A 13,712-nucleotide genomic window follows, 5' to 3' on the forward strand; every position below is an offset into this window, starting at 1 on the left:
CTCAGGAAAGGCTGAAAGGGCTCTGCTTTGAGTAGCTTAGATTCCATTTTGTGCTAACTCACACTTGGCTGTGTAACTGGAGACTTCAAGATCAAAGCCATTTATAGAAACTGCTTAGAGAGGACATCTCTCTGTGACCTTACATTCAATTTGTTAGCGCCAGATAGCCAGATAAACTCAGGGTCTTTGATAGCAGCTCAGCGTTACTGTAGATAGTTGCCTCTGGGTTCAGCCTTGACGGGTTGGAGGGAGTCTCACTGAAAAAGCCATTTCCACCTCGCCCTGTGTCATGAACACCCCAAGATGCTACAGCCAAGAGCAACTTCATCCATCCGGCTGAGGCCACACAAGTGGTCTTTTCTGATTCTGTGGACCATTGGTCCAGAAGGGTTTCATCCCTTTACCTGTTGCATGAGCTGCCTTTACAAAAGATTATGGTGTTCTCACTCCCTGGAGCCAGGTGAAACTCTAGCCCAAACTCTAACAGGGCCTTGGTGTCTGGTTGGTGGTCCCATTGTGCTTTCAGAGGAAAATGATTCCTTAGTCAAAGCAAAGTTAAATGTCGTATGTTCAAATGAATGAGTTCCAGCACATGTACATTGAACAGGATCTACCCAAACACAAGCCCAGGCACTGAGCAGTCAAGGTCCTCCCACAGGAAGGAGGTAGGTGTCACCGAAGTGCCATCAGAGACCTTTGGTTTGCCAAGGCTGCTTCCTAGTGGGCACCTCCCAGGCTCTGCCATGGCCTCTGCCCACCTGCACAGCCCCTGCAATTGTGTAAAGAAAACACCTACCCAACTCTCCGCCTGAAATGGAGAAGTCCCTCTCAAGAATGGCCCACTTCTGGATGTGGTAGGGTCGCGCAGCTGCATTCATGTTGACTCTCTGGATCCCTTCTCCGATGGCCTGATACACGGCCTCATCCTTCTTCCCCACAACCTCAGATACCGTGGTGGCTTTGCTGCCCACCCTCTGGCAGAACTCCATAGCTTGTTCCGTCAGATTATCCGTGGGCTCAAAGGTGCCAGGGTCCAGAGTGCACTGAAAAGCCAGAGACAGATCAGAACCAAGCCTCACTCCACAGGCCGCGTGCCCGGGCCTTGGAGGAGGTCTCACTGCTCATCGTCACGGATGTGGATCACTGTGAGCTGTTTCAGAGAGATGGTTCTAGAATGAATAGCACATGCTACTCAGACTGCTTGAGCCCCTTAGGGCAGGTGGAAGGAAGGGAGGACTGAGATTTAGATGACCTCAGCCAATGAGATCATCTTTTAAAACAGGGGCCACAACTCTGGGCCTGTCTACTACCCCAGAATCGGATACAAGACATCAAACTGGGAGGTATCCACAGCACTTTGTACATTGGACTGTACTAAAAAACACAGGATCACCAAGACAGCACATTACTAACTCTAAAACAGGGCAGAAGGTATTCCTGTATGCCATGGCTGCCCCGTAGTACAGGAAGAACTGACTACTTATTCCAGAATACGGTTGTGACATCCGCACTGTCTTGGCCAAATGTTGCTTCTGCCTGAGGCCAGACCCGTAGACCAGCCACCTGCTGCTCCTTCCTCCACCCCCCAGACACACCTTCAAGGTGAGCAGCATGGACAGGAACTTCCTCTGGTCTCCAATCAGCATGGCGTTGCTGATGACCGGCAGCTCCGTCTTCACGGCCTCCTCAATGGGCACAGGGGGCACGTTTTCCCCGCCAGCCGTGATGATTAACTCTGAGGAGGCAAGGCCAGGCCCCCCACATAGGCTTTAGTCCAGGGGCTCAGGACAAGTACACCCAGACTCTGCCTGGAGAGCTGACCCTCTATGGCCAGAAGGACCCAGGTTCGATCACACACCTGCCTGCATGATTTCCAGAAAGGTATTCACCCATTCACTGAGCTTCAGTTTCCCCTGGGAAATTGAGGTGCGGGGTTCCCACAGGGATGCTGCGGGCATTGGGCAACATAGATAAAGCACCTCTTCCCCGGACGTGTCTCCAGCTTTCTTCCCTGGGGGAGCCAAGTTGCTCATGGGAAATTTGAAGTTTCATGCTTTATTTTAAATTTTACTTCTAATTTTTTTTCTGCTCGGCATCATATCCATGTTTGCATATAGAAATACAAAATATTACCCCTCACATCTCAGTAGTTAGGACTCAGTGCTTTCACTGTTGGGGCCCAGGTTCAATCTCTGGTTGGGGAACTAAGATCCTGCAAGTCGAGCAGCATGCCCCACCCTTCCCTCCCCCCAAAAATTACATCCTCCAATTTTCTGGAAAGGCTTGCCTTCTTTACAGAGGGAATTTGAATTCCAGCTTTGTCATTTATTAGCTGTGTGACCTTGGGCAAATTACTTAACCTCTCTGGTTGTCCTCATTAGTTGGGTTGGAGTAATAGCAGAATCTTCCCCACAGGAGACAATAGTAAGTAAAACAATGTCATTCGTTCATTATTTTTCATTGGCCATTCATTCATTCACCTAAAAACCTTTAACTGGCCCTACCTCTCAGCTCTGTGGCAGCTTGGCACCCACCACCTTGCTGCAGCTGGGGGTGGAGAGGCCAGGAGGTGTGGTCAGAGGGAGCAGGTTCCTCCAAGCCCTGGATCAACCCCACAGGGAGTCCCGGGGTCCCCAACTTCTCAAGTGTTCATCGATGGCAAGGCATGTGGCATTAACCAAGAGTTCAATACTTATAGTGGGTATAAATAGCGGTAGCAGTATAATTGCTTCCATGTCCCACCACAGCCTTGAACCCAGCTGGTGGCACTCACCTTTGAGACGCCCCGTGATATAGAGGAAGCCGTCAGCATCCAGGCGGCCCGTGTCTCCCGTGTGCAGCCAACCCTCAGTGTCGATGGCCTCACACGTCTTGTCCTCCATGTTCAGGTAGCCCATGAAGATGGTGCGGCCCCACAGGCAGATCTCCCCGATGCCCTCTGCGTCCTCATTCACCAGCTTCACCCGGCAGCCTGGCACCACCTTGCCGGAACTGGGTGTAGAAAGGCCAGGAGACATGGTCAGAGAGAGTAGTTTCCTCCAAGGCCTGGATCAGCCCCTACAGGGAGCCCTAGGGCCCCCAACCTCTCAGTGTTCATCGACAGCTAGAATGTCCCCTCTCGGGATTTTTGGGGTCCTCATAGCTAAGAGTGGAGAAGGCAATGGCACCCCACTCCAGTACTCTTGCCTGGAAAATCCCATGGATGGAGGAGCCTGGTAGGCTGCAGTCCATGGGGTCACTAAGAGTCGGACACGACTGAGCGACTTCACTTTCACTTTTCACTTTCCTGCATTGGAGAAGGAAATGGCAACCCACTCCAGTGTTCTTGCCTGGAGAATCCCAGGGAGGGCGGAGCCTGGTGGGCTGCCGTCTATGGGGTCACACAGAGTCGGACACGACTGAAATGACTTAGCAGCAGGAGCATAGCTAAGAGGTAGGGCCAGTTAAAGGTTTTCAGGTGAATGAATGAATGAATGGGCAAAATCTTAATGGGATAACTTCAAGTGCTGTGATGGGCAGGCAGGGAGGGGAGATATTTAAGTACAACAGAGAATCTTTCAACTCACTCCCCAGAGCTGACTGCCTCCCCACTTCATCAGAGGACTAGCCCAGTCCTCCCCACCAGCTCCCATCGCAGTTGGAGCCTGGGCCATCAACAATGCTGGGACACCCTCTAACACACCCCATGCTATTGGAGGGAGGGAACAAAGGGATGTTCCTCCCTCAGAACCCTGCTCAGGGAGCCTCTGAGCTGCAAGGCTGTTTATATCCACAGACCCATGTGACACTGTCACAGGGACCGCCCCACAAGACTCAGGCCTGGCAAAGGGACTTGGCCCAAGATAGAGCTGTTGGCACTCAGGGATCCATTGTCCAGCGATCTGGGCCCAGGGTCCTAATCAGCAGATAGGCACCGACAGGCATCAGCAAAGATGCTCAGGCCAGCATCTGTGCCCAAACCTGGGACACACCTGTAGAGTCGGTAGTTGTAGGGGCTGGACATAAAGTGGGGGCCTGAGGTCTCGCTGAGGCCGTAGCCTGCATATAAGCGGATGTTGAGGCCCAGGAAGAAGTGCTGTGTCTCCGCAGTCATGGGGGCTGCCCCGTAGAAGTTCTTCTGACACTTGGCAAAGCCTAGTGCCTGGCGGACCTTGGCTAGCACCAGGTAATCTGCCAGTCGGGTTGTGAAGGGCTTCAGATCACTGGTGGGAGAGAGAGAATGGCTCACAGAAGACAACACATGGACACACATGCATTAAAAGGGAGGGGGGTGGTCAGTGGGTACCCTGAATGGCAATTTCAGTTATCTACTCTGATCGATTAGTGCTGATGCTGAATCCATCACTAAATATTTTCAATATTGGCCATGTAGTTTTGTGCAAATACCTCTTGAGCAAGAAGTCAGAAGGACAGATTCAGCTGTGTATGACAACACAGATGCACAAAAGTGCACACACTAATATGCACATGTAGACACTTGAAGGATGTATGCATGGACACGTGAACACACGTGTCTGATTCCATTTGAAACCCTTGAATGAGTCATTTATACATATTTACTTTTCACATCCAGGCAAATGAAATGGTACAGACGTGTACACATCGGATGTGACATGATACAGTTTCACAGACACACTAGTGGTAGAAAACATTTCCAAATTGAAACAGGCCAGATTTATGCTGTTGACCCTCCTACAGCACTGGGTAAGAATTTAAAAGCAATCAAAAGGCTGTGGGTGGAAGATTGGGATGTTGAGAAGGCTGGAAAAGTCCCCATCACTGTGGCCTCTACTTGAGCCACCTTCTGAAGTCAAGAGTCCCCTCAGGAGACTGCCAGAAGCTGCTCTCAGGGAGGTGCATGCTACTCCAGAGGGAGCAAGTCAGTCTTTGCAGTCAGAACGCAAAGATGGGGTTACTGTCTCCTGTGGGATCTGGGAGGAGAACAGGGCTCAAGCCCAGCCACTGATGGGGCCTCTGCGAAGGGGTCGGGATAAGCCTGGCCTCTCAGATCCTAGGTTGTATCCTGGGGTCATGAGCCAGCCCTGTTGCCTCCCCAGGCCTCTTGTCCCCTGGCCCCCTATACCTGCTCGGGCAGGTGAGGTTCTGCTCCAAGGTCACCGACATGGCCCAGAGCAGCATCTTGCGCCGGATGAAGCCAGACTGAGCCACCACCTCCCGGATCCGCTCCATGATCTTCTCCCACACCCGAGGCACTCCCATGTGGGACGTGGGCTCCACCTCCCGCAGCGTGTTCACCAGACTCCCCTGTTTGCCACCAGTGAGAGACAGGCTTGTGGTGGAGAGCCAGCTGGGAGCCAGGAGGCCTGTCCCCAGAGTCAGCATGTACCCGTGCAGGCCCCCTGCACACAGGCACTCACACAGGTGCACACCATGCAACTCACGAACCGTACTATTGGCTAGGACTCAACAGCCACCCCTTACCCGCTCCTCTTTGTTAATAGAACCCTGATGTTGCTCAGGTGCCAGGGTGGCCAGTGCTGGTGGCAGTGATTTTTCTATCAGTCTAATTAAGACATGGTCACCCTATTACTCTAAGCGGTGCCTGGGCTTCCCAGGTGGCGCTAGTGGTAAAGAACCCATCTGCTAAATCTGTTCAGTGCCTGAGTTGGGAAGATCCCCTGGAGGAGGGCATGGCAACCCACTCCAGTGTTCTTGCCTGGAGAATCCCAAGGACAGAGGAGCCTGGCGGTTTACAGTCCATAGGGTCGCAAAGAGTCAGACATGACTAAAGCAACTTAGCACGCACACACACAAGCAGTGACTAGTTGAGGAATGGACGTGGGACATGATTTGGGCCAATGTAGGGGGAGGAAGAAGTGCTAGAGGGCTTCTGGGGATGTGCTCCTCGTGGTAAAAAGAAGGAGCCCAAGCACAGGTGTAGTGTATGGGACCGTGATGTAGGGCAGGGCTGTGGCCATCTGTGACCATCCTTACACTGAGGGTGGCCTGTCCTTGCTGGTGTTGCAGACCCACAGAACCACTCTGACTCAACTTCGCTTTATGTAATATCATTGAGTTCCCTTCTTGTTTGGTCATCTGAGTTAGGCTGTGAACACACAGGGGACCGGCAGGCTCACAGATGCTCGCACAGGGCCCACAGACACAAGCACACACATGGGCACACGTACAGGCAGAGAGGCAGACCGACCTTCAGAGCATCAGGCTCGGCAAAGCAGACCTGGGCCCCCCACTGGATGCCTGTCCACAGGTCATAGATCTGGGCGGCGATGTGGCTGAGTGGCAGGTAGCTGACCACCACCTCCTGCTGGATTTCCGAAGGTTGGATGTCACCAGCCTGGCTGCCGTACCGTGCCGTCCATGTGATCTGGAGGATGGGCAGATGGGCCCCAGGCAGTATCTTCAAGTCAGCTCTGGAAGTGCCCACACCTGGAGCCACCCTAAGGGCTTGGGGTACTTCTTTGGCGTGTTCTTTGAACACCTTCCTGGGCATCTCTGCAGGAACCCCTCTGGGCCAGGCCTTGCCCTTCCATCCCCCTCCACTTTGCTGGGCTCAGTCTGGACCACAGACTTAAGAGCCATCGTACTTAGATCCCTGAACAGAGGGGCTGAAGGAGCCCCCTCGAGGGTTGCTGGGGCAAGGCCATTGCCCAGGTCCACCCTCAGCCCACCCCACACATCTGGGCATCCGTCCTACGTTGTCCTGACTCAGCATCACGCCCTTGGGGTTCCCAGTAGTGCCCGACGTGTAGACCAGTGTACAGCACTGGTTAGGCTTCTGGGCGTTGATGATGATGTCCAGGGCCTCCTCAGGCACCTCATTCCCGAGCTCCATGAGCTCCTCCATCTGCACCAGGTGGGAGAGTGGGGGCAGTCCTGGTGAGCTGGGTGGACTCACACAGGTCCCCACCGCCCCCCAGGCCCCTCTACGCATACTGTGTACACGCTGGGCATCCGCGTCGGAGGAGCTTCTCTATATATCACTACTGCCTTCAGATGTGGTAGGTGTTTCCAGATCTGTGTGGACAGAGAAAATAAGTGGGGTTTCATTAAAAATAAAAGGCACTTCTTAAGAAGAGCCCCATCCCCAGGTGTCTGCCAGCCTGGCAGGAGCCTTGTGGCAAAGGTTGTTGGTCCCCAGCTCTGACCTTTTACTCAGCAGGACACCTGCCACCTTTAACGCCCAATTTCCCATCATGAGAACTTTGGAGCATCAAAGGTGGAATAAACAGGGGGCAGGGAATGACTTCTATTAAAGGAAAGCCAGACAAGCTGGGGCCTGGCTGAACGGAGCAGAGGACTGTGTAGCTATGGAAGAGAGAAGCACGGAGGAAGGGGTAGAGGAAATCAGAACTCAGTTATCTCACTAAGTTGAGGTGTCAGAGGTCAGAGTTCAGGAAAGCTGGGGTGCCTAGAATTTGTGAGATAGAATACCAGACAGGAGAGAACTGGCAGAGAAAGAGTTTGACAAATCTTCTTTAGGTGTCTTCTTGAGTCTTTGGCAGGATATTGACTGCAGCCATGAAATTAAAAGACACTTACTCCTTAGAAGGAAAGTTATGACCAACCTAGATAGCATATTCAAAAGCAGAGACATTACTTTGCCAACAAAGGTCCGCCTAGTCAAGGCTATGGTTTTTCCAGTAGTCATGTATGGATGTGAGACTTGGACTGTAAAGAAAGCTGAGCACCGAAAAGTCGATGCTTTTGAACTGTGGTGTTGGAGAAGACTCTTGAGAGTCCCTTGAACTGCAAGGAGATCCAACCAGTCCATTCTGAAGGAGATCAGTCCTGGGTGTTCATCAGAAGGACTGGGGCTGAAGCTGAAACTCCAATACTTTGGCCACCTCTTCCGAAGAGTTGACTCATTGGAAAAGACTCTGATGCTGGGAGGGATTGGGGGCAGGAGGAGAAGGGGACAACAGAGGATGAGATGGCTGGATGGCATCACTGACTCGATAGACGTGAGTCTGAGTGAACTCCGAGAGTTGGTGATGGACAGGGAGGCCTGGCATGCTGCGATTCATGGGGTCGCAAAGAGTCGGACATGACTGAGCAACTGAACTGAGCTGAATCCGCACAGGCACAGGAGAAACTTCATGAAACTGGAAGAACAGATGCTGGAGGAAGATCAATAGCTGGGGCTGGAAGACAAACAAGAGCTTGTATGGGGCCAGAGATACCTGTGTTTCCATCAGCCAGAGTGAAGGGCCCTTAGGAGGTATGAAATACAGACTTCAGAAGTGACAAGTGTTAGTTATGGGGCTAAATTAGCCTTAGAGGAAAGGCTATGTAAACCTGCCCTGAAAGGCTTCATTAAACACAAGTTTCAAAACGAAGTTGAGAAAGAGGAAAAAACTGGAATAAATTAACATGGGGGAGAAAACCAAGAAACCTAACATACCTGTAACTGGAGTCCTAGGAAACATTTTTTAATTGAAAAAAGCCCGAGAAATTTCTAAATTTGATTAAAACTATAAATCCACCAACTCAAGACTCCCAGTGAATCCCAAGCAGGATAAGCACAAAGAAAAACCATCCCAAGACACAATCTAATTGCTGAAAACCAGTGATAAAGGAAAAAATCTTAAAAGGTCAGAGAAACAAGGTATACCATGTGGAAAGGAACAAAGATAAGAAAATATAGACTATTTATCAGAAGTTGTGCAAAGTAGAAAACATTGGAATGGAGTCTTTAAAAAGCTAAAAGGGAAAAAAAAGAAACCCCATCAACCCTGAATTCTAAACCAAATGAAAATACCTTTTGAAAAATGAAGGCAAAAATGAGAAGCTGACAGAAGGCATTGCCCTTGGACTTGTATTCCAAGAAATGTTACAGAAAGTTCTTTGGGAGGAAGGAAGATGAACCAGATGAAAACTCGGGCAGGACATGAAGGGATGAAGGGAGCCAGAAATGGCACATACGTGAGTAAGACAAAAAGACATCTTCCCTTTCTTTAAAAAAATTTTTGAATGATACATGACTATTTAAATACTACATTGCAGTGACTTCTCTGCTGGGTCCAGTGGCTAAGACTGTTCTCCCAGTGCAGAGGGCTCAGGTTTAATCCCTGGTCAGGAAACTAGATCCCACATGTCAAAACTAAGAGTTGAGCTCCCATGCCACAGTGGAGATCGAAGATCCCAAGAGCTGCATCTAAGATCTGACATCAGTTCAGTTCAGTCGCTCAGTCGTGTCCGACTCTTTGCGACCCCATGAATCACAGCACGCCAGGCCTCCCTGTCCATCACCAACTCCCAGAGTTCACTCAAACTCATGTCCATCGAGTCAGTGATGCCACCCAGCCATCTCATCCTCTGTTGTCCCCTTCTCCTCCTGCCCCCAATCCCACCCAGCATCAGGGTCTTTTCCAATGAGTCAGTCCTTCACATTAGATGACCAAAGTATTGGAGATTCAGCTTCAGTATCAGTCTTTCCAATGAACACTCAGGACTGATCGCCTTTAGAATGGACTGATTGGATCTCCTTGCAGCCCAAGGGACTCTCAAGAGTCTTATCCAACACCACAGTTCAAAAGCATCAAAAGCATCAATTCTTCAGCGCTCAGCTTTCTTCACAGTCCGACTCTCACATCCATACATGAACACTGGAAAAACCATAGCCTTGACTAGGCGGACCTTTGTTGGCAAAGTAATGTCTCTGCTTTTGAATATGCTATCTAGGTTGGTCATAACTTTTCCTCCAAGGAGTAAGCATCTTTTAATTTCATGGCTGCAATCACCATCTGCAGTGATTTTGGAGCAAAAAAAAAAAAAAAAAAGTCTCTCACTGTGTCCACTGTTTCCCCATCTATTTGCCATGAAGTGATGGGACCGGATGGCATGATCTTAGTTTTCTGAATGTTGAGTTTTAAGCCAACTTTTTCACTCTCCACTTTCACTTTCATCAAGAGGCTTTTTAGTTCTTCCTCACTTTCTGCCATAAGGGTGGTGTCATCTGCATATCTGAGGTTATTGATATTTCTCCTGGCAATCTTGGTTCCAGCTTGTACTTCTTCCAGCCCAGCGTTTCTCATGATGTACTCTGCATAGAAGTTAAATAAGCAGGGTGACAATATACAGTCTTGACATACTTCTTTTCCTATTTGGAACCAGTCTGTTGTTCCATGTCCAGTTCTAACTGTTGCTTCCTGACCTGCAGATAGGTTTCTCAAGAGGCAGGTCAGGTGCTCTGGTATTCCCATCTCTTGAAGAATTTTCCACAGTTTATTGTGATCCACACAGTCAAAGGCTTTGGCATAGTCAATAAAGCAGAAATAGATGTTTTTCTGGAATTCTCTTGCTTTTTCCATGATCCAGCGGATGCTGGCAAATTGATCTCTGGTTCCTCTGCCTTTTCTAAAACCACCTTGAACATCTGGAAGTTCATGGTTCATGTATTGCTGAAGCCTGGCTTGGAGAATTTTGAGCATTGCTTTACTAGCATGTGAAATGAGTGCAATTGTGCGGTAGTTTGAGCATTTTTGGCATTGCCTTTCTTCGGGATTGGAATGAAAACGGACCTTTTCCAGTCCTGTGGCCACTGCTGAGTTTTCCAAATTTGCTGCCATATTGAGTGCAGCACTTTCACAGCATCATCTTTCAGGATTTGAAATAGCTCAACTGGAATTCCATCACCTCCACTAGCTTTGTTCGTAGTGATGGTTTCTAAGGCCCACTTGACTTCACATGCCAGGATGTCTGGCTCTAGGTGAGTGATCACACCATCGTGATTATCTGGGTCATGAAGATCTTTTTTGTACAGTTCTTTTGTGTATTCTTGCCACCTCGTCTTAATATCTTCTGCTTCTGTTAGGTCCATACAATTTCTGTCCTTTACCGAGCACATCTTTGCATGAAATGTTCCCATGGTATCTCTAACTTTCTTGAAGAGATCTCTAGTCTTTCCCATCCTGTTGTTTTCCTCTATTTCTTTGCATTGATCTCTAAGGAAGGCTTTCTTATCTCTCCTTGCATTCTTTGGAACTCTGCATTCAGATGCTTATATCATTTCTTTTCTCCTTTGCTTTTTGCTTCTCTTCTTTGCACAGCTATTTGTAAGGCCTCCTCAGACAAGCATTTTGCTTTTTTGCATTTCTTTTTCTTGGGGATGGTCTTGATCCCTGTGTCCTGTACAATGTCACGAACCTCATTCCATAGTTCATCAGGCACTCTGTCTATCAGATCTAGTCCCTTAAATCTATTTCTCACTTCCACTGTATAATCATAAGGGATTTGATTTAGGTCGTACCTGAATGGTCTAGTGGTTTTCCCTACTTTATTCAATTTAAGTCTGAATTTGGCAATAAGGAGTTCATGATCTGAGCCACGGTCAGCTCCCAGTCTTATTTTTGCTGACTGTATAGAGCTTCTCCATCTTTGGCTGCAAAGAATATAATCAATCTGATTTCGGTGTTGACCATCTGGTGATGTCCATGTGTAGAGTCTTCTCTTGTGTTGTTGGAAGACGATGTTTGCTATGACCAGTGCGTTCTCTTGGCAAAAGTCTATTAGCCTCTGCCCTGCTTCATTCCGTACTCCAAGGGCAATTTGCCTGTTACTCCCGGTGTTTCTTGACTTCCTACTTTTCCATTCCAGTCCCCTATAATGAAAAGAACATCTTTTTTGGATGTTAGTTCTAAAAGGTTTTGTAGGTCTTCATAGAACCGTTCAACTTCAGCTTTTTCAGGGTTACTGGTTGGGGCATAGGCTTGGATTACTGTGATATTGAATGGTTTGCCTTGGAAACCAACAGAGATCATTCTGTTGTTTTTGAGATTGCATCCAAGTACTGCATTTCGGACTCTTTTATTGACCATGATGGCTACACCATTTCTTCTAAGGGATTCCTGCCTGCAGTAGTAAATATAATAGTCATCTGAGTTAAATTCACCCATTCCAGTCCATTTTAGTTCGCTGATTCCTAGAATGTCGACATTCATTCTGCCATCTCCTGTTTGACCACTTCCAATTTGCCTTGATTCATGGACCTGACATTCCAGGTTCCTATGCAATATTGCTCTTTACAGTATTGGACCTTGTTTCTATCGTCAGTCGCATCCACAGCTGGGTATTGTTTTTGCTTTGGCTCCATCCCTTCATTCTTTTTGGAGTTATTTCTGCACTGATCTCCAGTAGCATATTGGGCACTTACCGACCTGGGAGTTCCTCTTTCAGTATCCTATCATTTTGCCTTTTCATACTGTTCATGGGGTTCTCAAGGCAAGGATACTGAAGTGCTTTGCCATTCCCTTCTCCAGTGGACCACATTCTGTCAGGCCTCTCCACCATGACCCGTCCGTCTTGCGTGGCCCCACACGGTATGGCTGTGGTCCGTGTGATCTGACAAGATCTGACATAGCCAAATAAATAAATAAGTAAATAAAATACTACATTGCAGGAGTTATAACTTACACAGAAGTTAAGCATGAATGACAATAGCACAAAGTATGGAAAAGGGATGCAAGTACACTGTTGTAAGATTCAGATGTTACATGCAAAGTAGTACAATATTACATTCTAATTGTATTTGAAAGTAGACTGCAGTGAGTTACAGATGCATATTGTAAGCCCTAGAGCAAACACTAGAGGGAGAGCTAAGAAGCCAGTAGATATAATGGAATGAAAAGGAAAGTGTCAGCCACTCAGTCATGTCCCATTCTTTATGATCCCATAGACTATAGCCCACCAGGCTCCTCTGTCCATGGAATTTTTCTGAAAAGAATGCTGGAGTGGGTTGCCATTCCCTTCTCCAGGGGATCTTCCCCACCCAGGGATTGAACCCACATCTGTTGCATTGCAGGCAAATTCTTTATCATCTGAGCCACCAGTCATTCAGTCGTGTCAGACTCTTTGCAGCCCTATGGACTGCAGCACGCCAGGCCTCCCTGTCCATCACCAACTCCCAGAGTTTACTCAGACTCATGTCCATCGAGTTGGTGATGCCATCCAACCATCTCATCCTCTATCATCCCCTTCTCCTCCTGCCCTCAATCTTTCCCAGCATCAGGGTCTCTTCAAATGAGTCAGCTCTTCATATCGGGTGGCCAAAGTATTGGAGTTTCAGCTTCAGCATCAGTCCTTCCAATGAATATTCAAGACTGATCTCCTTTAGGATGGACTGGTTGGCTCTCCTTGCAGTCCAAGGGACTCTCAAGAGTCTTCTCCAACACCACAGTTCAAAAGCATCAGTTCTTCAGTGCTCAGTTTTCTTTATAGTCCAACTCTCACATCCATACATGACCAGATGGACCTTTGGTATGCTGTCTAGGTTGGTCATAACTTTTCTTTCAAGGAGCAAGTGTCTTTTAACTTCATGGCTGCAATCACCATCTGCAGTGATTTTGGAGTCCCCAAAAATAAAGTCTCTCACTGTGTTCACTGTTTCCCCATTTTTTGCCATGAAGTGATGGGACCAGATGCCATGATGTTAGTTTTCTGAATGCTGAATTTTAAGCCAACTTTTTCACTCTCCTCTTTCACTTTCATCAAGAGGCTTTTTAGTTCCTCTTCACTTTCTGCCATAAGGGTGCTGTCATCTTCATATCTGAGGTGATTGATACTTCTCCCATCAATCTTGATTCCAGCTTGTGCTTCCTCCAGCCCAGCATTTTTCATGATATACTCTGCATAGAAGTTAAATAAGCAGGGTGACAATATACAGCCTTGACGTACTCCTTTCCCAGTTTGGAACCAGTCTGTTGTTCCATGTCTAGTTCTAACTGTTGCTTCCT

General features: G+C 48.4%; 1 protein-coding gene across 3 annotated transcripts in view; it reads right to left on the bottom strand.

Annotated features, from left to right (window-relative positions):
- The window catches only part of ACSBG1 (acyl-CoA synthetase bubblegum family member 1), a 67,027-nt gene that overhangs the window by 9,909 nt on the left and 43,406 nt on the right, over nucleotides 1-13,712 (bottom strand). For all 3 annotated transcript variants that reach the window (XM_012098628.4, XM_060401693.1, XM_060401692.1), the window contains 8 exons: nucleotides 6,916-6,996; nucleotides 6,677-6,826; nucleotides 6,170-6,346; nucleotides 5,084-5,265; nucleotides 3,972-4,202; nucleotides 2,774-2,991; nucleotides 1,596-1,735; nucleotides 797-1,043 (listed from right to left, as the gene is read on the bottom strand). In XM_012098628.4, the coding sequence (XP_011954018.3) occupies nucleotides 797-1,043; nucleotides 1,596-1,735; nucleotides 2,774-2,991; nucleotides 3,972-4,202; nucleotides 5,084-5,265; nucleotides 6,170-6,346; nucleotides 6,677-6,826; nucleotides 6,916-6,996 (1,426 nt within the window). The remainder of the gene's footprint in view (nucleotides 1-796; nucleotides 1,044-1,595; nucleotides 1,736-2,773; nucleotides 2,992-3,971; nucleotides 4,203-5,083; nucleotides 5,266-6,169; nucleotides 6,347-6,676; nucleotides 6,827-6,915; nucleotides 6,997-13,712) is intronic.

This window comes from Ovis aries, chromosome 18 (genome assembly GCF_016772045.2).
Source record: "Ovis aries strain OAR_USU_Benz2616 breed Rambouillet chromosome 18, ARS-UI_Ramb_v3.0, whole genome shotgun sequence".
Classification (NCBI taxonomy): Eukaryota; Metazoa; Chordata; class Mammalia; order Artiodactyla; family Bovidae; genus Ovis; species Ovis aries.